The 25,272-nt window shown below is 43.8% G+C and overlaps 1 protein-coding gene across 1 annotated transcript in view; it reads right to left on the reverse strand.

The window, feature by feature from the left end:
* The window catches only part of GRXCR1 (glutaredoxin and cysteine rich domain containing 1), a 94,239-nt gene that overhangs the window by 39,694 nt on the left and 29,273 nt on the right, over positions 1 to 25,272 (reverse strand). Inside the window, exon 2 of the mRNA XM_059682660.1 lies at positions 15,740 to 15,982. Coding sequence (XP_059538643.1) covers positions 15,740 to 15,982 — 243 coding nt within the window. The remainder of the gene's footprint in view (positions 1 to 15,739; positions 15,983 to 25,272) is intronic.

Below are 25,272 nucleotides of genomic sequence, written 5' to 3' on the forward strand. Positions count from 1 at the left end.
ATCCTCTGAAAAGAAAAAGAAATGTAAGAGTTGAGGAAAATTTGACTTAATGATAAAAACTTGAACAGGATAATGTCCACATGTCAGGTACTTAATGGATATGTTGCAAAAAGAAGGGCAGACAGGACTGAATGTTCCATGAACTCTACCATCAAGGGAGTTGCCTACCTGGGGAAAATATTTGCAAATACATGACCTACGCTTGCTCATTCAGAGGTGAGTGGTGGTCAGAAGACCCCTCTGTCGAGCACATATTCTCAATAAGGACAATAATGTCTCCAAAAAAGTGAAAGTGTTTGTGACCTTGGCCTCAATTATCTCATATTGGGAAACTTCTCTAAGAAGATAGTCTAACAATATAAAAATTACATTCACAAAGATGCTTATTGCAGTACTTTCTAAAACAGTGGGCCTAAATAGTCAAGAGTAGGGAAAAGAAGGAAAAAAGTGTGGTACCTGTCAAAAAAAATGTATAAAACCATTAAAAACAATTTTATCATTATGGACACTCTAAAATCAGTTTAGTCTGGCTCTAGAAGCCCATAGATAAAACCAATCAGCTCCATATATCAGAGCACAGCCCATGAGTTATCCCATTAACTGGATCCAGCAACCTTTCCAGTTTCATTTCCCACAGTTTCTATGTACATTTGATAGATGATCTCCAACGATGGCCACCATCACTTCCTCCTCTCCCTGTAGACATATGTCACGTCACTGATCAAGAGGTGGGGTCTGTCCTCTTACTTTGTATCTGGGCTTCTGACTTGTCTGGATCAATAGGCAGTGTGAGAAACTATATTCTGGAACTCATGAGTGGCCCTTCTCTTATTTAATATACTTTGTTATATTGTGAGAGCTCTCTGGTGGTGGAAAGGATTATGAAATAATGAAACTCTATGAGCTCAAGAAGTCTTTTAGGATAACTCCAGTTTTCAGTGATCTTTTTCTCAGCTGATATTCTATAGTACTAACAATCTGGGAAAAAAACTATATGGCACACAGGACTCCATATATACTCTTGTCTTTTCAGTCTTACTGCAAGTTCCTGGCATGCAAACCTCATAGATTATATTGCTGTTAAATCCTCCAAAAGGACACAGTGCATAATAGATTCCCATTCATTAATTAATTGGTCATTTCAAAAATATTAAACTAGTAGTGTCTGGCTGGTTTGGCTGAATTGGTTAGAGCATTGGCGCATGGCGAGTTTGATTTCAGGTCAGGGCACATGCCCAGGTTGTGTGTTTGACCCTGGTAAGAGGGATGGCAAAATGGGAGGCAACTAACTGATAGATGTTTCTTTCTCTGCATCTGTTTCTCTCTCTCTCTCTCTCTCTCTCTCTCTCTCTCTCTCTCTGTCTGTCTCTCTCTCTCCTCCCCCCCCCCTCTATTCCTCATGCTAACATCAATTTTTAAAAATCTTTTAAAAAATATTAAACTAGTGAATAATGAGGAGACATTCAGGAAAATGCACCTTTTCCTAAAAAATAAAAATGTAGCTGATTATTCAATTTTATTTTCAATTCCAATTTCCTAATAATTTATTATACTATGAATTGTAAGACTTTTTATAATATACTAGAGGCCCGGTGCACAAAATTTGTGCACTCACGGGGGGGGGGGCGGGGTTACTCAGCCCGGCCTGTGCCCTCTCACAGTCTGGGACCCCTCGGGAGATAACGACCTGCTGGCTTAAGCCTGCTCCTGGGTGGCAGAGGGCAGGCCTAATCCCTAGGTGCAGCCCCTGGTCGGGCTCAGAGCAGGGCCAATTGGAGGGTTGGGGCACCGCCCCCTTTCACACTCAAGGCAGGGTCGATGGGGAGGTTGCGGCGCCACCCCCTGTCACGCACAGAGCAGGGCCAATCAGGGGGTTGGGGCGCTGCCCCTGTCACACACAGAGCAGGGCCCATCAGGGGGGTGGGGAGCTCCCCCCTGTTACGCACAGAGCAGGGCCCATCAGGGGGTTGAGGAGCTCCCCCCTGTCATTCACAGAGTAGGGCCGATAGAGGAGTTGGGGCACCGCCCCCTGTCACACACAGAGCAGGGCCAATCAGGGGGTTGGGGCACCGCCACTCTCACACTCAGGGCAGGGCTGAGGGGGAGGTTATGACTCTACCCCGTCACACACAGAGCAGGGCCCGTGGGGTGGGGGGGTTAGGGCGACGCACCCTGTCACACACAGAGCTGCAGGGCAATAAGGGGGTTTGGGCGCTGGCCCCTGTCATGCTGATCCCAGTGCCGGGAGGCCTCATGGCTCCACTGATCCCCCGGTGCTGGGAGGCATATTACCCTTTTACTGTGTAGAATAGAGGCCTGGTGCATGGGTGGGGGCTGGCTGGTTTGCCCTGAAGGGTGTCCTGGATCAGGGTGGGGGTCCCCACTGGGGTGCCTGGTCAGCCTGGATGAGGGGATGATGGCTGTTTGCAGCTGGTCACACACCCTTCAGGGTGGGGGTCCCCACTGGGGTGCCTGGACAGCCTGGGTGAGGGGATGATGGCTGAAGCTCCCAACTGCTCCTTTTTTTCTTTTTTTTTATTCTGGGCCAGCTTTAGCTCTGGCTCCAGCTCTGAGGCCTCAGCTGCTGAAAGCTGGTATCTAGTTTGTTTAGGTTCTGTAATCGAAACTCTGTATCAACTCCAGCTCTGAGATCCTGGCCGGCTGAAAGCTGGTTTCTGGGGTTTTGTTTAGCTTCTATATTTGTTACTATGTTTCAAACTGCAAGCTTAGAGGCCGGTAAGGCAGGCAGGGAACGTTGCAGTCCTCTGTCACTGAAGCAAGCAAGCCTCATGTTCAGTTTAAGCTGCCTGGCTGCTGGCCACCATCTTGGCTGGCAGTTAATTTGCATATCACCCTGATTAGCCAATGGGAATGGTAGCGGTTGTACACTAATTACCATGTTTCTCTTTTATTAGATAGGATGATTTTGAACACGGGACACAAGTGGCCCTGAAAGAATATCTATTGTGAATAATCTCTGTTTAACCTGAGCTCTGCACCATCAAAGTGAATGGGTGGGCTGGAGTTAGCAGTCTTCAGGGAAAATCATGTTGGTACTGTTACTGTGTCTTCTGCTTGAGAAAGAACTGAGATTTGGTGTCATTCTGCATCAGTGCTCTCAGCCAGTGACAGCATGAAATTGATTTCTCACATTGACTTATACAAATCTGAAAACGAAAAAAAAAATAAATCTGAAAATGTCGATCTTGCCCTTTTTACTCCAGAGACAAAACACAGTAGGCAGAGTGGAGCCAGGATTCTCAGCAGGCATTCCCACGGCTAGGATAGCACTTTCCAACACCCACGTCCTTCAAACCCCCTTCTCCTACCCTCTGCCACATGTTTGAACTCTCTTGACTCACTCAAGGGGAAAACAAAGGGCTCAAGCTCAAGCCCAAGTCATTTCAAGCTCCAAAGCACAGCATACTCCAAAAATGTGACACCTGAGGACCCAATGGGAAGAAGAAGGAGGAACTCTCGGGCCCTGGGACCCTCAGAGGACCCGAAGGTCCTCTGGGGCCTTTCATTTGGCAGCCACGATGAAAGACAGGCAGCAGGGACGCGGACACAATCGGCAAGGAGCTAAGCTGAATGTCAGGCCAGGCTCATAACTTTCTCCTTTGGTGCTAACGTTTCAAAGAGATCTAAGTTGGCCCGTCTTTCTTACAGAAAGAAACTCAGTTATTCCCTAGAGTTCTTTTCCCTGCATTTCATCAGCTGACTCTTTCTCAGAACTGAACTGAACCCCACCTCATGAGAAAGACTCAGAGATGCCCACCAGTTGGGCGCAGTGCCAGATGTCTCTCTAGAAACCTCTTATGCTGGGGACACAGGTGGCATGGAATTAAGGGCTCATTCCCTCCACTCCTGAATGGAGTCTAACTCATTTCACACAGCACAGCTCACAGGCTGCCTCCTTTGTAGGACCTTCTGCCCTTGCCCTGATTGAAATGACTCTTCTTCTAAATAAACTTCGGTTTACCATCAACTTAGTACATAGCACAAGTAGTTCAGAGTGATATAGTTCGTATCCATACTCACCCCACCTCCTCACCCCACACACCTTTTGAATTTTGAGCCTAGATTCGGATTCTAGAGATTTAAAATCTTTGCGTTCCTAGACTATTTTCTGATACTTTGAACACAGAGGGTGCTCAATGTTTGTTCCTTCTGGGCCCTCCAAGGTGACTATTTTTACAAAGGTCTGGAGGCTGTGCAAAGACACATGTACAGTCCTGTGCCTTCTGATTGTAGATCACCATCCACACTGTATTTTAGCAATATGGCCCAAGTTCCAAAGAAATTCAAATGACATAAAATAGCTGAAAAGAACTTTTATTTATTTCTGTGTTTCCCAAGTCTTTTAACTGAACTTTTTGGTTTAATTCAGGTCATTCAAGGGAAACCATATGTGGAATACAAGAAAGTGTGTGGATAGACAGTGTTGTTTGGCATTTGGAGAATAGATTGACTGACATCCCTCCTGTTCACACTACCCACCAGGTGTCCCCTAAGGAAAGGTCGAAGGAACCTCTCGGGGACCACAGAGAGCTATTTGAAAAGCACTAGTTCTGATTCAGCCTCCTCAGTCCCTCAAATGAACCACATGAGTCTTAGGGAGGCTCTGAAATTCACACAAAAAAGCTGAGCACTGGCTCCTGGGAACTGAATGCTATTGATTTCCTGCAAGACTGACCTCTGTTACACCCAAAGAAGAGGAGGCCCCCCCTCTCCTCCCCCCCCCCGCCCCCCCGCATCAGCATTTCAGGGCTTGTTGCTGGATAGGTGGTTTGTTTCATTGTATTCATTCTATTCATTCTCTGAATATAATCCAGAGAATAAACACCATCAGGACAAAAACATATGGTCAGGTCTTTAGCTTAATTTTTTGTTTTTGGAGAGACGGGCATCTTGGGATGAGTTTAACCAAACTGGGAGTCCAAGGAGTGATTAAAAACAAAACAAAACCACAACATAATGTATCATAATTCCACCTGGCAGAAGGCAGCCTGCCACTTGGCTCCTGAGCTATTTACTTTGTCAAATCCCCCTGTGAGATGTTTGCTCAGTTGTAATTATATATAATATCATGGTAACAAACTAGATGTTTATAGAAAAATAGGTCCTATGGGCCAGAAACTCTCAGAGAATATATACGCACTTTCCTTTTATATTTTCCCCCAGTCAAAATATAAATGGTATATGCTTTTTATTCAGGATTAAGCCTCCACATAATAAAATATTTACTATATTTGTTTAAGGTTCTTGAATAGTCCATTTAAAATCATTCCCCTGATCTTTTTTATTTTCCTAAAAGGAAATATATATTGGAAATTGTTTATAATCTATTTAAGACATTTAACTTAAATTGAACGCTAAAGTATATCATAAATGAGTTCATCCATTTTCCTTTATTCTCCTATTTAATGTATTTTCTTATATTGTGAGCGCCCTCTGGCGGTGGAAAGGATACTAAACCTGTATACTCACAAGAACAGAAATAGAGTTCATTACAAACCAAAGCTTTCTCCCCCCCCCCACTCCACCCCCCTTTTTTTTAACTAGTTATTATTTATGTTTATTTTTTGGAACAATAGAAAGTTCTGATTCCTGAACTATGAAACTTGGCAAAATCATTGCTTTTGTAACAAAAAACCTGTAAGAATCAGTAGTGAAATTTCCTCTTCTATGCAGTCAGCAACTGTTTCCCAGTTTTTTTCTTTTAAATGTATTCATCTTAACAGTTTGGTATAAAACTGGTTCACTGCCCATATTCTATTTTCTTTCTTTTCTTTATTGATAAGGTAATACATATGTGTCCTTATTCCCCCATTGTCGCCCTCACCCATGCCCTCGCCCCCCTGGTTTCTTTAATTGAGATACTGACTTCAAGTTCAATTAGAAATTGGTATGCTTATTAAAATTTCTATTAATTTTCACTATTCATAGCATTGTAATTCAATTTATTTTTATGCATTTTCTAGGTTTTTTTAAAAAAAATATCTCAAATGCTTACTTATATTATGTCTTTAAATCCTAATAAGAAAACACTGATTATGTGCAAGTACATTTTCTTCTCAATCAGATTGAGAATAGTTAGCAGTTTACATCTAAATTGAAATATAGGCAAATTGGCTCCTGGAGCCCTTTATTAAGTGGCACGTAGAGCCTCTTTTTTTTATTATTGGTTTTTTACAGAGAGGAAGGGAGAGGGATAGAGAGTTAGAAACATTAATGAGAGAGAAACATCGATCAGCTGCCTCCTGCACACCCCGCACTGGGATGTGCCCGCAACGAAGGTACATGCCCTTGACCGGAATCGAACCTGGGACCCTTCAGTCCGCAGGCCGACGCTCTATCCACTGAGCCAAACCAGTTAGGGCTCTATAGCTTCTTTTAACTGTGGCCAAGTTACAAATAGACACAACTGATTTATACTTTACATGCCCAGGTCCAAAGCACAAAATTTAAGACTCGGTTTTTGACATAGTATGCAAATCAGTAAACAATGGCCCTCCCAGACACTTTAAGGTATCCTGCCGTACAGAGAAATACAGCAGACAAACCAGTGGTACCAAGGCCTTGGGCAAATGGGACAGCAGATTTACATTTGTGAAAGGATGAAGCCAGGTTCTGGATATATATTGAGAAAAGCCTACGTGGGTGAAGTTGTTCCTTGGGCCTACAATTTAGAAAAATGTAATGTCTGCATGCCTCAAAAGTTCCCTCTTTTTAACAGACTCTGAGTTTTTGGAGTGAAAGTTGAATTGTGCATGGACAGGTTTTGAGGTACTTAATACTCTAGGGCAGTGGTTCTCAACCTTCTGGCCCTTTAAATACAGTTCCTCATGTTGTGACCCAACCATAAAATTATTTTTGTTGCTACTTCATAACTGTAATGTTGCTACTGTTATGAATTATAATGTAAATATCTGATATGCAGGATGGTCTCAGGCGAACCCTGTGAAAGGGTCGTTCGACCGCCAAAGGGGTCGCGACCCACAGGTTGAGAACCACTGCTCTAGGGTTTTTCATGTCATGGAATTAACTCCAGCACCTGAAATATGAGATGAAGAAACTATTGCTGCTTCATTTCTTCTGTGAGAATAAGGTGATAGCCAAACATCTGTAAAGCTGAAGGCAATGGTTTGGTCCATGGACCAAAAATGTCACAAGGTGTGACTAGTGATGCTACAGTATTACTGAAGGAACAAGGTAATGGTGTGTGACTCTGGAAATTTCAGGGAGATTTGGTACTTTGATTAGTTCCAGACAGCTGTTCCTTGAATGCCAAACTGTTCCACAAACAAATTTCATGGGCACGTGGAATGTTAAAATATAATTATCTGGACTGACTTTAGTAAAAGCATCCAGTCCTCCGTGAAAATATGAAAATGTCAGTGAGCACACCTGTCTCGGGCAAAAAGCCATGATTAGATGATGTCAGAGTTCTGCATTTTGGAAGACTATGTGGTAATTGCCCCTGACTTGTCCATGTCTCATTGTATGGACACTCTCTACCACATGGCGTTGGTGGTCCTCCCATCAAGACTGGAGTCTGTTCTCTCCGCCTTGTATTTGGATCTGACCATGTGACCTGCTCTAGTCCATGGGACAAAAACAAACATGACACAAGCAGAAACTTGAAAAGTGCTTGAGCGTTGAGCTCACCCTCTTTCACTGCTAGAAACTCCTTTGCCGCCATTTAACACATGCCAGATAATCTCCCTGAGAAGCCAGGTGGAGGAAATCTGAGGAGCCCTTTCCAGCTACGTAAGCCATCCCGGACCACCCAGCTCTAGCCAACCCACAAGCAGATCACAGTGTTCATGGCCTCAGACTCAGTATGACCAATTGTATGGTAATGATGCGTAGAAGAAATCTAAGGTCCATTATTAGAGGGATAGAGACCCTGTCCAGGGAGATAATCATCTAGAAGGGTGGCTCTAGCTTTGGGTGCTGCACTTAAAGGCTGGAGTGTGTCCTAAGGAGTGTAATTAGGATGTGGAAGTTTAGAAAACCTTGTGATAAGAGTACGAATCAAGGGAATCATGGAGAAAACGTGCCAAAACCTAATAAAGGAAGTCTTCTGCAATCTCATCTCCAGGGTTGTCCCACCTGTCTCATTGTCGTTGTGGTTGATATTAAAAACTCTCCTCAGTTATTCAGGAAAAAGAAAAAAAGCAATCATTCAAGAAAGCCATTGCTTACTTTCAATTCCAAGTGCCTGATTTAAGGCTTAAGTTACAAATCTCTCTATCCCTGCACTGTCTGAAGTGGAGTGAACAGACCAGGGAAAAATACTTGATGACTTTGAACAAGGAGGCTTGAAGATTAATCACTTACCTTGTCTATTACAAACAAAATGCAAGACAATAGGGGCAGATTTTAACGTTCATTGGATCCTTCTCCCATCCAGACCTCTGATGAAATTGCTAACGATCAGGAAATGACCAAAAAGGGATGAAGATGGCTTCCAAAGAAAAAGGAAGATAGAAATCTAAATTCATTGATTCCATAATTAAATGCTAAAATATCAAAACTAACTGACTGCCTTCCCAATAGCCATGATCCCTCTTCTCATCTAAGAAAAACCTGACTTTTTTCAACATATCAAGACCACAATTCCCAGCCTCCCTTGCAACTATAAGTGAACAGTACGATGCAAATGGCAGTTGAGTGGGATTGCTTAAAGAGTTCTTTAAAAGGGAGCTCCTTTAGCACTTTTCCTTCTCATTCCCTTCCTGCCAGGAATGCAGGCATGAAGCCAAGAGTCTCAGCCACTATCCTGAACTCAGGAGACCTTGGAGATAGAAGGCATGTGCCAAGAAAGGCAGAGCTGTCAAAGAGAAAGTGGCCCTGGGTGATGTCATGCAACTTTACACCTCTCTGGAGCATCTTCCTGTATTGTATTTTTAATGTGTATGTGTAGGGGGAGGGGGGTAAACCCCTGGTTTTTCATGCTTTGGGGTTTGCTGTTGTTTGTTTAGGAATATTTTGTGGGAAAGGATCACTCTTATTCCAAAAATAATGTAATTCATAACTGCTACAGACATCCAGCCAATTTCACTTTATTTTGTTACTAGAGGCCCGGTACACAAAATTCTTTTGGGGGGGGGGGCGGGGAAGGAGGAGGAAGGAGGAAGGAAGGGACAGCCTGGCCTGCATCCTCTCACAATCCAGGACCCCACTGGCAGTCAGACACCCCTCTTGCAATCTGGGAATGCTGGCTCCTAACTGCTTGCCTGCCTGCCTGCCTAATCATCCCTAACTACTCTGCCTACCTGCCTGATCACTTCTAACCACTCACCTGCCTGCCTGATCACCTATAACCACTCACCTGCCTGCCTGATTGCCCCTAACCACTCTACCTGCTTGATTGCCCCTAACTACCTCTGCCTGCCTGCCTGATAACCCCTAACTGCTCGCCTACCTGCCTGATTGCCTCTAACCACCTCTGCCTCAGCTCCCATAGCCACAGCTTAGTCTGGAAGGACATCTGGAATGATGCCCAGAAGGTCGTTCAGCTGGTCTAATTAGCATATTATGCTTTTATTATTATAGATACTGCCTGGAGGTAGACTAACTGATGATTCATTTCAATAAATAATGATTTTCAGAGGATTGTTTTCATGAATTTGGACCTTAGGTAGCAATGAACTATGATGTCTGAGTGGCAGGAAATACATGAGGTAAGATCTACGGTTTCTTAAACTTATTGTCATGACAACTTTACCAAGCTCTGTAGGAAGGGGGAATCCAAGCAGAGCCTGGTGGACTCCCTGAGTTGAGTAAACAGGCCTGAGAGAAAGTTTGCAAGTGGTCCCTAGAAACGTATTAAGTGTCTGTAAGTCTGTAAACTAGCTATAGTTAGTAAGGATTCCTGCATTCTTAATGGAATAAACAGTACTTCAATTCCAGGCATAGAATTATCAAACAGTCACACCTCAATATCAGCTAGTTTGAGGGACCTACTTAAATCACCAGGCCTTCTATTCTTCTCCCTCTTACCAAAGTCCCCACGTAGGTTCATTCTATTTGTTTTATAGCTCAGTTCCAGTGTGTGTTTTGTGAATTTCCACTGTAGAGTTTTATGGTTGGTCCAGATTAAAAAGCTAACCTATTTCTTACTGCAATTTCTAAGGTAATTTCTTTCTAAACTGTTGGAACATAATCTTGTGTAAAGAAGATTTTCTGGTGCCAAAAGAAGAGGACAACTGCCTTAAGTAAGTTCCAAGTTGAACTTGCTCCCACTCCCTATGTCCTACCCCCCAGACCCCACTCCCAAGCAATGGAGCATCCTAGGGCAGTATAAATTTGTTTTCTAAAGTGGTTTCTTTCCCTAGATGATTGCACTGCTATTACCTTTAGTTTTTAGTTTGGCTGGGAAAGAGAGTCCTCAGGAGAAAAGAACTCGGCATCCTTATCAATTCTCCTGCTCCTGCCCATTGAACTCTGTTGTCTTCTCTTCAATGAAGGTAACTGACTTCCTTTGGTGCCACCCACTTGGGTTGGGTGGCTATGATGACAGGAAAAAAGGAGCTGCAAAATGTTCTCATTCTCTCCGCTACCCATCTCATTGTCACGCAGTCTGCCTCCAGGTGCCTCTGTCTCAGTCTAACTCATTCCCTGGCTCCTTCTGTCACTTTATTTCTCTCTCTCCCTCCTTACAGGAAGTTGTATTATGCAGATGATTCACACATCTTAATTTTTATCACTCATCTAAATTTAAACGAAACCAATGGTTTCATGTGACTGTTTAAAACATCACAGTTATAAGGAAATTACCAACATCGGCTTCTTTTTCTCCCTAAGAAATTATGCTTCTCCACGTGCCAACACCCAGCAGAGGGCATCCTTCCATCTCAGATGCAGCAAAAAGGCTCCGAAATGCCAGCAGTGTCTTCCGTTGACAACTGTGCACTGTGACTCAAGTAAAGAGGCTCTTGTGGAAGGTGGGGGCTTGTTATATAAGTTATTCTCGAGTGTCTACCTCCATGTTGAATTATGGATTTAGAAATAATTCTCCTTTTGTGAGGGGGAAAAAAAATCACTGTCTCTGGCCTCTCTCCAAGTTTGGAGCCTTAAGCTTCAAATTTCAGAAGCAACCAGGTAGCACCTGTGAGATCCTTCCTCCTCTAGGCTTCTAAGTGTGAAAATAAAGTGATGGCCGAGCAAAAGCACCCCACCTCCTTTGTGGCACTCTCTTTCTATTCCCCAAACTACAAGAGAAAAGCAGAAAAGGCGCCCCAGCCTGTTAGATTGTCTCAGAGGCAGGAAGAGGAGAAACCTGTGTAAGCAGGCGGTCGCCCACTAAGTTTCATTGTGCAGTTCCACAGAAACTTAAGTTCCACAATGAGAAATATCTCACATTGTCAGAAGAGTTTTTCCTGGGTTAAAAGGCAAACGCCCACAGCCCTTGTCAGTGAGTTGCTCCCTGGTGTGGGTGAGTTTATCAGATTATTTCCTTATGGAAGAATGTCTTCAGGAGAGAAGGGAAGATTTTGAGGAGATGAGAGAGCATCATTGACACATCCATTCAACATCTGTTTTTGAGACTTTGTGCCAAGCCCTGTAGTTGGTGCTAAGACATCAGCAACCAGTTAGAGATCCTCTCCTTGAGGTCATGGACCAAAAAGCAGGGTTCTAAGGAGTTGGACAGACCTAATCTTGGGTCTGGCCCTGCCATTTACCAGCTATGTATGTGACTTGGTACAAAGGACTTAATGTTCTCTCTTGCAAAACAGAAATAATAACTGTTAATATTTATTGAAAATATAACTTTGTTCCAGGCACAGGAACTATATATATATATACATACATACAGTGGGGCCTTGACTTACGAGTGTCCCAACTAATGAGTTTTTTGAGATACGAGCCATCTCTCGGCTGATTTTTTGCTTTGAGTTGCGAGCTAAAATTCGGGTTACGAGCCAGCTTCAGATACCCCACCACTAGTTGGCGCAGCAAACATCACAGTGAACGCCACAACATCAGCCCAGCATCACGTGTCTCACTCGTTCAGAATTGATTTGACACCAGTAATTTGAGTTACGAGCTCCGTCACGGAACAAATTAAACTCGTAAGTCAAGGCCCCACTGTATATCATAAAATCTCCACAATTAGCCAATGAGAGTAGTTCTAATTCTCATTCTCATTTGATAATTGAGGAAATCGAGGCACAAAGTGATTTACAAATTGCCCAGAATGACGTGGAAGCCTCGGAGCAGGGCTTTGAAGCAAGGCTGGCTGATTCCGGGGCCTCCTAACCAGTATGCCAGAGCATTGATTTCCAAGGCTGTGGGGAGGACTGGACCAGAAGGCACGTGTAACGCTGACAGCGCAGTTTAGGATTATTCTTAGTATTATCATTGTGATATATCATGATTATCACCACCATTATTACGGCTTTTGAGACCTAAGGGTCTATATCAGCCGTGGGCAAACTACGGCCCGTTTGAAATGAATAAAACTAAAAAAAAAAAAAAAAAGACCGTACCCTTTCATGTAATGATGTTTACTTTGAATTTATATTAGTTCACACAAACACTCCATCCATGCTTTTGTTCCGGCCCTCTGGTCCAGTTTAAGAACCCATTGTGGCCCTCGAGTCAAAAAGTTTGCCCACCCCTGGTCTATATACTGAAATAGCAAACAGGAGGCTCAATACTTCAAATCAAAATTCCTCCGCTTGGGAATGCAGTCCGTCCCCAGCTCTGAAAGTCAGGTGGCATAATGTCATAGCTATTGAGTCATGGCTCCCTGCGTTTATCTTTCCATAAGATGACAGGCTGCCTCGAATAACTATGTCTCCAGACAGGAGATCAGAACACAGGTTCCCTATAAGAATATGACAAGAATATGAGATTCCCTGAAACAAAACATAAGTATTTTCTGCTTTGTGTTGTTGTGTTTTGTTGTTGTTTTTTCTAAACTTCCCTGAAAGTTGAAGATTAAGACCAGATGCAAAACAAAACCTAAATCCAAGTATTTGTCTGTCCTTCAACAGTCCTTTGTTCTCTGGGAGATCCTGTAGTCAGCCCCCCTCCCCCTCTCTTTGCTCCCAGTCTTTCCAAAGTGCACTCTCTAGAGCCCTCTCCTGGCCTTCTCACAGATTAAGCGTGCCCATAGATCAATGGGAGTTATTAAATGAAGCAGGCATGCTTTCTTGTTGCTCAGGGAGTTCTCTCTGCTTGTTGTAAGCCTGAATTTGTGTCTCATGCTGCTGCATGACCAAAATCAAGAATAATTTTAAACAAGCAGATAAAATTCTGGCTCCAGGCCCCATTTCTTATTGATTTCATTTCAGGACTGTCATCTTAGGTTCGTTAGGTAGGAAACTGAATGATGGGTAATGAATGGGGTATAGAGAATTCATATATATATATATATATATATATATATATATATATATATATATCTTACAAATAATCCATTTTTCTTGCCGCTACAAAAAATAGTTTTTAATACCTCATGTCAAGCTTCATAACGCAAAATTCAAGTCTACTAAACATTTAAAAAATGTATCCTATTAAAAAAGGCCATTTCATGCTGATTTTATCTCACTGTGCTTCTGTAGGGATGAACACTGTTGAACACATACATTGTTTGAGACAGAAATACATGTTTTGATTCCCTTTGGTTTGAACTTGAAAAATAGCAAGTGTTGCCCTAACCCAGGGGTGGGCAAACTTTTTGACTCGAGAGCCACAATGGGTTCTTAAACTGGACCGGAGGGCCGGAACAAAAACATGGATGGAGTGTTTGTGTGAACTAATATAAATTCAAAGTAAACATCATTACATAAAAGGGTACGGTCTCTTTTTTTTTCAGTTTTATTCATTTCAAACGGGCTGGATCTGGCCCGCGGGCCATAGTTTGCCCACGGCTGCCCTAACCGGTTTGGCTCAGTGGGTAGAGTGTTGGCCCGTGGACTGAAGAGTCCCAGGTTCGATTCCGGTCAAGGGCATATACCTTGGTTGCGGGCCCATCCCCAGTAGGGGGTGTGCAAGAGGCAGCTGATCGATATTTCTCTCTCATCGATGTTTCTAACTCTCTATCCCGCTCCCTTCCTCTCTGTAAAAAAATCAATCCTATCTAATAAAAGAGAAACATGGTAATTAGTGTAGGACTGCTACCTTTCCCATTGGCTAATCAGGGTGATATGCAAATTAACTGCCAGCCAAGATGGCGGCCGGCAGCCAGGCAGCTGGAAGCGAACATGAGGCTTGCTTGCTTCAGTGACGGAGGACTCCAACGTTCCCTGGCTGCCTTGCCGGCCTCTGAGCTTGCAGTTTGAAACATTGTAACAAATATAGAAGCTAAACAAAATCCCAGGAACCAGCTTTCAGCCGGCCGGCTGGGATCTCAGAGCTGGAGTTGATACAGTGTCTCGATTATAGAACCCAAACAAACCAGATACCTGCTTTCAGCAGCAGAGGCCTCAGAGCTGGAGCCAGAGCTAAACCTGGCCCAGAATAAAAAAAAGAAAAAAGAAAAAAAGGAGCAGTTGGGAATTTCAGTCACCCGCCAGCCTGAAAACAGCCCTCAGCCCCTCACCCAGACTGGCCAGACACCCCAATGGGGACCCCCACCCTGAAGGGTGTGTGACCAGCTGCAAACAGCCATCATCCCCTCATCCAGGCCGGCCAGGCACCCCAGTTGGGGCCCCCACCCTGATCCAGGACACCCTTCAGGGCAAACCAGCCAGCCCCCACCCATGCACCAGGCCTCTGTCCTATATAGTAAAAGGGTAATATGCCTCTCAGCACCGGGATCAGCGGAGCCGCGAGGCCTCCCGGCACAGGGATAAGCATGACAGGGGGCAGCGCCCAAACCCCATGATCACCCTGCAGCTCTGTGTGTGACAGGGTGGGGCGCCCCAACCCCCTGATCAGCCCTGCTCTGTGTGTGACAGGGTGCGGCGCCCCAACCCCCCCGCCCCCCCTGCCCCACGGGCCCTGCTCTGTGTGTGATGAGGTAGAGCCATAACCTCCCCATCGGCCCTGGCCTGAGTGTGACAGTGGCGGCGCCCCAACCCCCTGATCGGCCCTGCTCTGTGGGTGAATGAGGGCGGCGCCCCAACCCCCTGATCGGCCCTGCTCTGTGTGTGACAGGGGGAGGTGCCCCAACTCCCCTATCAGCCCTACTCTGTGCGTGACACGGGGGAGCTCCTCAACCCCCTGATGGGCCCTGCTCTGTGCATGACGGGGGGAGGTCCCCAACCCCCTAATTGACCCTGCTCTGTGAGTGACAGGGTACGGAGCCCCAACCACCCTGATGGGCCCTGCTCTATGCGTGACAGGGGGCAGCGCCCCAACCCCCTGATTGGCCCTGCTCTGTGCGTGACTGAGGGTGGCATCACAACCTCTCAATCCGCCCTGCTCTGTGCATGACAGGGGCGGCGCCCCAACTCCCCAATCGGCCCTGCTCTGAGCCCGACCAGGGGCTGCACCTAGGGATTGGGCCTGTCCTCTGCCACCCGGGAGCAGGACTAAGCCAGCAGGTCGTTATCTCCCAAGGGGTCCCAGACTGCGAGAGGGCACAGGCCGGGCTGAGGGACCCCCCTCCCCCCCGAGTGCACAAATTTTTGTGCACCGGGCCTCTAGTAAACTATATTTTTTTTAAAAAAAGAAAAATAGCAAGTGTCCTGGTGATTATGTTGCACGTGGCCTTGCTATTGGCTTGCAGATCTCTATCAATATTCGTTGGGTTTGATAAAAATAAGATTTTCCTTACCCCAAGATAATGGCCGTCGATGAACACGACAGGGAGGGAGGGAGCTTCGGAAACCCGTCGGCAGCGTTCATCTAACTCTTTTCCATAGTCACCATTCAGAGCGATGTTTTTCTCTTCAAATTTTACTCGATGGTTTTGGAAGATCTTTCTAACCAGTTCACATCTCTCAAAGGTTGTCCGAACCACCCGAAGGCAAGTGGTATAAATCACCACACGGTCAAATTCTAGCTCCGTTGAAGGTTGCTAAAGGGAAAACATTGTAGTGTAAATAAATATGTTTGCATTTACTTTCTTATGTCTTATTTTAAGACAATTAAGTTTTAGCAAGTGTCTTATATAAGAAGGGCATGCAATACAAGTTGAATAAACGCTGTATCCTCAGACATGACTTTTTAAGTTAAAACATCTGTAATTGAGATAGAGATAGCAATCATCATAATTTAAATGACATAATCTAATTGACAGTATTTTTGCTGTTCTCCGTGGCACGTCGAATGATGGCATACCTTAAAACTGATGATGTCTCACTTGGCATACCATGTGGTGAAATAAGGACTGGTTGAATTATTTTTCTCATGTTTTGTAGACATTGTTAAATTAGGATATCTGCCTCTTAAACCCAAAGTAAAATATGGAACAAAATAGGTTAGCATTTAACCATTTGAAAATTCTTTTACTAATCAATTTACCAAATTTCATAGTCTTTTGCACCACAATTTCCTAGGAATAACGAGGCCTATGCCATAGGATTTTTCTGAGGTTTAAACAGCACAACATATGGGCATGAGCTCCAGTGTGCAGTGAGAAGGCTTTGCCACAAGGAATGAAAGACTGAGTAACTCAGGGGGAGAGCATAGAAATCAACAGCCAAGTGGGGAGTGGGTCAAAGCCAGGCATGACAAGGAAACAAAGAAACAGGTACACTGCGCCTCGCCAGGGTGGCTCAGTTGGTTGAGCTTTGTCCCATGTACTAGGAGGTCACTGGTTCGATTCTTAGTCAGGGCACATGGCTGAGTTGTGGGCTTGATCCCCAGTGGGGGGTATTCAGGGGGCAGCCAATCAATGTTTCTTTCACATCCTCTCTCTGAAATCATATTTAAAAAAAAAAAAAACCCCACAACAACAACAGGTACACTGCAACGGAGGCAAGCAACTCTCACAACGAAGAAGAAGTCTCCTGTGAGCATTGTTTTTTCAGCAGATCCTCCTACATCAGAAGTCAGGGACTGTATTCCTGGGAAACCCTGCCCAGCATTGCTCAGACCACACCAGGTCGGTCCCGACATCATCAGGAAAGATCTTTTTCCTCCTTATCACAGTGCTACTTGCAGGAGACTGAACAGAATATGGCTACACCATGAGACAAGGGACATGGGAGTCTTCACAGGGCTCCAGTTGTTGAAACACAACCACACAATTTGTAAGCCTAGGTGAAGTCCAAACGTTGAATGGAAACTGCTCCAGCCAGCTAAGCACCAGAATCAGAAGGTCGGATACTAAGCTCCACCACTTTGTCTTCAAAGAAATCAGAACACTCTGCTGGATGCACATGTACAGATAGTTCTAAAAAGGTCCAAAGTCATGAAGATGGCAACGTAATGTTCTCCACCTCACCATAAGAGAGGACACCTTTCTTTCCTGATGATCAAGTTGATTAAAGATGAAAGAACCATTTCTTCCCTCAATAAGAGGTTAGAGGCTAAGTTGAAACCCCAGAGAATTAGAGTGGACAAACCGGTGTCATAAATTCTCAGACAGTTCAGGACTAAAAGAGATACTAGTGAAAAGCAAGGGAAGTGTCATATGAAAGAGAAAAATGTTACTCAGCTTCAGGCAAGCTTCAGGCTTGCAGGCATGTTATTCACTGTTGTCAGACATGGTTATTTTAAATATATGCTTGAAACATGGATTTTTATAGTAAATGTTCTTTCTAAATTTTAGCACCTCATTAAAACGTGAGCCCATGTAGACCCATATATCTGAAGGCTGAATTTGGCCTAAAAACTGCTAATATCTTAACACTGGGGTAGAAACAGCATCTGATATACCTGGACTCTGCCACTGACCATCTGTGTGTCTTTTAGAAGCTAATGGACTAATAAGTCTTAGTTGTTGTTGTTTTTTTAATCTGTAAATGTTATAATAGCAACAGCTACCTAACAGATTTGCTGAGAAGATAAAGTAAGCAAGAATAGGAAAACAATTAGTATGGGGCTTGAAATATAGTACTGTGCTAAGTGCAAAAATGTTATTATACATTGTGAAATCTTTAAGATTAAAACCACACAGAAAATAAGTCAGTGGAAAAATCAGGGCAATACATGAGAAGACAAGGAGATGACTACTATGCTTTAGACCAGTGGTTCTCAACCTTCCTAATGCTGCGACCCTTTAATACAGTTCTTCATGTTGTGGTGACCCCCAGTTTCATGGTTACAAATTGAACATAATTAAAGCACAGTGATTAATCACAAAAACAATATGTAATTATATATGTGTTTTCCGATGGTCTTCAGTGACCCCTGTGAAAGGGTCATTTGACCCCCAAAGGGATCGCAACCCAGTTTGAGAACCGCTGCTTTAGATGATCAAGGACTGATCTTCAAAGAGAGCAACCAAATGCCCGTGAACCTATTGCTCCTGTTCACGTTCACCATTATGGGGAAGCCTGGAATGAGGGAACTCACTGCAACTGCTACAGCTTTTAGGAGAGCAACATTCTCTTTTTCCTGTTATTATCTGAGTAATCATGCACTGCTCTTCTGGGTGCAAAGACTGCATTTAACTGCATGTGGTCTTCCCAAAATGTTCCACTTTTTTCCAACAGCTACATGTATTTTTAAAAAATATTTGATCAGAAATGCATTTGCCCCATGTGTAGAAGTGGGGAAGTTTGAGATTGGATCTCTCTGCTGCCACATTAACCAACTCACATAGGATGCTCTCTACTCACACATTAAACAATAGGTACCACTCCTCTGTGTGTCTCTGTAAGTCGTGTATTTGAAAACTAGTAATGAGATACATCCCTATCCGGTGGTTACGTTGGATGCTGTTTAATGCAAAGGATAACAAAAATATCCCTTTACCTGCTGTTGAGGATGAGCTCTGTCTAGAATGAGTGGATCTCCTAGAGTGATATTAGATATTGGAATAAACTGGGAGCTTTTACAAATCCCCAAAGCCCACGCCAAGCACACGCCAATCAAATCAGAATCTCCAGGGTTGGGACTGCAGAGCCGAGATTTTTTTTAAAGCTCCTGTGTTGATTCTAATGGGGAACCATATTCTAGAGCTAGTTACCAGTGGAAATACAGAATCATAGTCCGCTCCCAGATCTACTGAATCTGAATCTGCATTTTAACAAGTTTTCTGGAAATTTAGATCCACGTGATATTTTGAGGAGCTCCAGTGCAATCACCTAGGCAGTTTGACTTGGCAGAGAATCAGGGATTATATCCCTTTAAAATAACTGCTAGTCATTCTTTCAGTTATTAGAGCAATTCATTTGTCAAACATGGTGCTGGGTGCTAGATACATAATGGTGACCAAAGAATATAATTCCCTAACAACATAGAACTAAAGCAATAAAAAGGAAGCCAAAAAGTTACATAAAAAATTACAACTGTTAAATGTTGGTAAGGAAATGCACAAAATGTTAGGAGACGCTACTGCAGGAGTGCCTTATCTTACAGGTTGAGAAAGTGTCTCCTGATATTTGAATACTGATTGGAAATATAAGAAGGATTTGACAGAGAAATTACCTAGGTAGAAAGCATGGGGGAAGGTATTATATGTGAGTGCAAAGATCTTGAATGGGAGGCAGATGGCATGTTGAGACTCTGAAATAAGGTCTTTTGCGGAAACAGAGAGAGTTGTAACAGTACTCAATGATTCTGGACAGGTGCACAAGATCAATATCACGTTGTACTTTATAGCCACCATAAAGATGCAGGGCCTGTAATCTAAGAGCAATGAGAAGTCCCTGAGGCTTTTAAGGAGGCTGGGAGGCACTCACATTTTAAAAAGGGAAGTGAGGCGAGGCCAGTGCGGAGACTTGCACAGGCCATGCACTGCACAGACCTCGGGAGCGTCGCTGGTAGCAGAGGCTCAATGAGTTATGCCTTCAGGGCTGTATAGTCCACAGCTTGAGCCTACACAATGCATAGTCTCATTCCCAATTCCCTTGGTCTTGGAGCTGAGATTGAATACAGGGTAAATTCAGGGGAAGAGATATGGGTACCCATTAGAGTGGGCTATTAAGTAAAATGTTCTGACATCATCTCATGGCACAACTTTTGGTATGACTTGGAAGTAGATCTTCTTAAAGGTAAAGGTAGGCTGAATGATTTCTCAAGGTCTTTTCCAGTTTTATAATATGAATTTTCAATGATATTGTCTTTGGCCCAAAAATAAAAAAATCCTCTCCTACATTTGTTTCATTTTCTTTCCTTCAACAGACTCATCAAGCATCTGCCTGATTCTAAAAATAGCATCCCCGTGGTTAGCTGTCCCTCTTCTCCCTTGCCGAGGGTTACCATGGGAATAGCGTAACGAAGAAGGAAGCGTCTGAGACAGCAGGATTTGTAGCCTGCTTGTTCCGAGAGCCGACCTAGATGCTAATAAAAGCAGGCCATTTCCTCCTTTCCATTGATTAAAAAGATGAATCTTGGTGCCCGCGAGGCACTGGGAATATCACGGGCATCACTTTGTAAGGTGTGTGACTGGCTATCCACTTTTGCTGCACAAGTGAAACGCGTGCAAAGTAATATTGAATACAAACTGTAATTTTAAAACTTTAAATACAAAATTTATTTAAAAATATGAATCTTAGCGGTGCCCCAAAGCCTCACAACAATCCACAGCAAACTTAGACCAGGGTGTGGGCAAGGGTTGGGCACACTGCTGTGAATGAGACCCAGAGGTCACTAACCGGCCAGCGCATGTCCTCAGCCTGCTCTTCGTTCGGCACTAGTCACTGCGGAACAGTAGGCACTTTAGTCACCGGGTCATCTTGGGACCATTCTGGAGCCCCACACCCACTGGAACTGCCCCTGGGACCCAGGACAACGATTAGACCCCCGCCCTCCTGTCAGAGGGTGAACTTGGAGCAGGCCCAGCTCCTCAGCTGCAGCCCATCCAATGGGTCATTTCAACTTGGCCCTTGCCTGCCCAGACTGGCCCTGTTCGACAAGGCCTCCTGGTCTTATCCCAGTCTGCCCCCAAACCACTGAGAAGTTATGGCCTCCAGACAACTTCAGGAATTCAGGTCTTAAACAAAAATTGAAATCAACAATTTTTTGTCAGTCTGTTCCATGTTTCCATGCCTCTGCTTCTATTTTACTTGTCAGTTTGTTTTGTTCATTAGATGCCTTGTTCATTTGTTTTGATTTTTAGATTCAGTTGTTGATAGATATGTATTTATTGCCATGAACAGATGGATGAATCTGAGAGGCAAGGGGCTGGGTGGGGGGGTGGGAAGTGATAAACCAAAGATCTTACCTGTATAGATGCATTACCTGTGGACACAGGCAATAGAGTGGTGAAGGCCTGGGGTAGGGCAGAAACCAAGTGGAGGGGTTGGGGGGAAGGGGGGAGACATCTGTAATACTCTCAACAGTAAAGATTTTAAAAAAAACGTAGGCCCTCCACCCCCACCCGCAAAGTAACATTTTAAAAATGTCAGTGGCAGACATAATGCTCTACATTCATTTAATCCTCACAATAGCTTCCGTGGTGTCACTGCCATTATTTATAGACCTAGAAACCTAAGCTCAGAGGAGATCAGTGTCCTAGACAAGGTGACAGAGTTAAAATTCATCCAAGTTAGAAGCCTGGACCCAGATGCGCATTCTTCCAAAGTCTGCGTGCTTCCCACTGAGCCATATCGACCCAGGGAGCCACTGTTGTTACGCTGCCCCCTCCCCTGGATATAAAGTTGTTGCCAAAGCAGAGGTAGCTATAGATCTAACTCATTGCCTGGGACATATTGCCCGCAATTTGAGGAGGTTTGCCTGTTCACTAACGTATGCTCCCACATTTAACAGTAAGTAACATCACAGAGGGGACATTTTAAGCTACTTTTTTCTGTCTAAACAAACTCCCTTGAGATGGGCCAAGTGCAGGGGTCTTGTCTCCTCCAGCCAAAGGCAAAGAGGCGAAGTGACCAGCTCAGGGTCAGCATACCAGAGACAAATGGGGACTAGATCCAGATTTCTTGATTATCAGGAAATGGGCCAACCTGGCTGCAGAAACTGTCATTTTCAATAACAGCCACATGCCTACAAAGGGAAGGGAATTTTACAAATCTCTCTCTCTCTCTCTCTCTCTCTCTCTCTCTCTCTCTCTCTCTCTCTCTCTCTTTCATCTCCATGCAACTCTGTGAGCCCCTGTAGCTAGCTATATGTGTATTATGGGATTTTTCTAATACTGAATTAAAATAAGTAAACCGCTGCTCACCTTGCTCTCAAATCGCCTCTTGAAATCTCATTCTTGCTCTTAACTAATGCGATTTCAAAACCCACTTGCTCCACACCAGGTACTTCAGCCTATTTCCTGGATCTGTTTCCATTCCATCAATTATTCCCTATTCAGCCCTGAAAGTGAAAAGCGATCTATGCCATATCCCCTTGCCACACTTTGACCACAGAAAACCCTGGGAACTTCTCTCTGTCCCTCTGTAAGGCACAGAATATAAAAATAAGTATAATAGCTATTATTTATTGTATGACTCCTGCATATATATATGCAGTTCTAGGGACTTCAAAAGTGCAATTGGAAGTCCCTAGAACTATAGATGTGCAATTTTCACTGATTGTAAGAGAGAAGGATTATTATATAAACTAGAGGCCTGGTACATGAATTAGTGCACCGGTGGGGTCCCTCAGCCTGGCCTGCTCCCTCACAATCTGGGATCCCTCGGGGGATGTTGAAATGCAGGTTTTGGCCCAATCTCCGCAGGCTGGCCTGCAGGGATCAGGCCGAAACCAGCAGTCCCACATCCCCCAAGGGATGTAGTAGTGGGGCCAGGTGCTGGGCACTCCTGCTCACCCTGGAACTGCTGCGCCTGCCACTGTTGTGGAGGCGGGAGAGGCTTGTTCCCCCACAGCTGCGCTCACCAGCCGTGAGCCCAGTGTCTGGCGCCCATCAGTCAGCTGAGTGGCGCTCCCGCTGTGGGAGTGCACTGACCACAAGAGGACAGCTACTGCAGTGAGTGTCTGCCACCTGGTGGTCAGTGTGCATCATAGCAACCGGTTGACCAGTCGTTCAGTCGCTTAGGCTTTTATATATATAGATTTTACAGATGGGGACCCTAAAGTTGAATAAAATTTAAGGTGCCCAAATAGCTCAGAGTAAAAAAGAACAGACCTAGAATTTTGACTTGGGTCTGCCTCCTAAATCCTTGCTCTTATTGTAGGATATACCACATATCCCTCTTAAACACAAAAAAGCAACGGGTCATACCATTCTAGAAATGAAACCTGGGTTGTGTGAAGTCCTAGAAATGCACACTATTTATCTCTCAACTTCATTTGAATATCTCTGCCTAAAGGTCACCCCTCAGACAGACCTGCCCTCAGTATCCCATGGGAAACAGGCCTTGTATCTTCTGACCCAGTTCTGTCCCTTACTACCTAGCATTGCTGGGCATTATATTGTATATGTTTAATGGTTTACTGTCAATCTCCACAAATAAAATATAGCCCCAATATAGCAGGAACTTCGTTTTGTTCTCTAGAACTAAGAACCCAGGAAATAACCTGGTACCTAGTACATGCTCAATATATATCTTCTGGCCTCTTTCCTCACATTGGTTTGAATCTGCCTCTTAGTAACTGGATAATCTTGGACCATTTACTTAATCTCTTTATATCTCAGTTTTCTTAGCTGAAATATAGGGACACTAATGCTTACTTCATGGGGATTTGTAGGGATTAAGTGATTTCATGAATAGGAAAACCTTTGGCATAAAGCCTGATGCATAATAAACACTCAGTAAAATGATATCTCTTTATTATTAATATCATTATTATAATAAAATATTACTGACACACACACCAGCCCCAGCACTATCACCACTATCATTATAACCAACAAATCCAAATTCACAGGTCATAAATTTGAATGACAAAGGTTAACTTCATAATTACACAGTGATCAAAAAAATCTCTTTAATGAATTAAATCACCACTTCACATTCATTTGCATGTGCCATCAATTCTGAGTGAAAGCGGTAGAGTGGTGTGCACACACCAGACATTATAAAATCCCTCCTTTTCTAAGTTCAGAAAAGTTTGTTTCTTTGGTGGCACCAAGAAATGCCTGAGCAATGCATGCAAATATGCAAATGTTTTCAGTTTTCATAATGCTCAAAAATCATATAAATAAATGAATTTCAATTATTTCCTTAGGAATTATCTTTTGTGTCCAAATCTATTACTAAATTGGTCTAGACATTAACTGAAAAGTCAATGAACCTAATAAATCCTCCAAGCAAAAGAAAATGCTGATTTAACAATACATCAGAGTTACTGAGAATGAGGATGCCCACCATCTCCCACCATGGAGACCTGGCAAAGGGGTCACAGTTTTGCCATTTCGCATTCATCAAACACAGGGAGGTTTCCTCCAGAGCTAGACTTTGTCTTTTCTTGCAAAAGCAGAAAATATGACAACACTAGTATTATTGCATTTCTGCACAAAAACAATAACTGAAGCTTGGTGGCAGGCAGCCCAGTTAGTGGCACCTGTCTCCTGATGCCACATTTAATACCCGTCTCTTATGTCTGGACAATCCCTTACATTACCATTGCCTATATTACTCCTTTTTAGCTGAATTTGTGATATCACATCTGGTCTAATGTGTCTGCTCATATGGGAAGAAACTGAGAGTCACAGTTTAATTATCTGACTCAAAACTTTTTTGGATAAGGAACATGTTGTATCTTGAGCCGTTGCTCTGGCACTTTCCTGCATAAGCTGGGAAAATAAGTTAACTTTCCTGGGACTATGTTTTCTCTTCTCTAATATAGGAGTAGCTATAATCTAGCCCCTAAGGGAGTTGCGGGATCACAGGTACAATGCAACTGAAGATACACTGTAAATTATAAAACTTTACAAACACACTAGCTATCATCAATCACCCTAAGTCACACGGCTGGGAGAAGAGGAACAAGGATCTAATAAAAACCACCTTTCTACCAGACAAAAGTACCTCTCTTCCAATATGAATACTTTGATTTCTATCGAAATTGTCACAAGAATTATTTATTGGCAATTGAGATTATGCTCATTTTAGCAGATAAAAGTGATATCAAAACAAATACCAGCCCTGACCGGTTTGGCCCAGTGGATAGACTGTCGGCCTGCGGACTAAAGGGTTCCAGGTTCAATTCCGGTCAAGGGTATGTACCTTGGTTGCGGGCACATACCCAGTAGGGAATGTGCAGGAGGCAGCTGATCGATGTTTCTCTCTCATCGATGTTTCTAACTCTCTATCCCTCTCCCTTCCTCTCTGTAAAAAAGATCAATAA

Source organism: Myotis daubentonii, chromosome 1 (assembly GCF_963259705.1).
Source record: "Myotis daubentonii chromosome 1, mMyoDau2.1, whole genome shotgun sequence".
Classification (NCBI taxonomy): Eukaryota; Metazoa; Chordata; class Mammalia; order Chiroptera; family Vespertilionidae; genus Myotis; species Myotis daubentonii.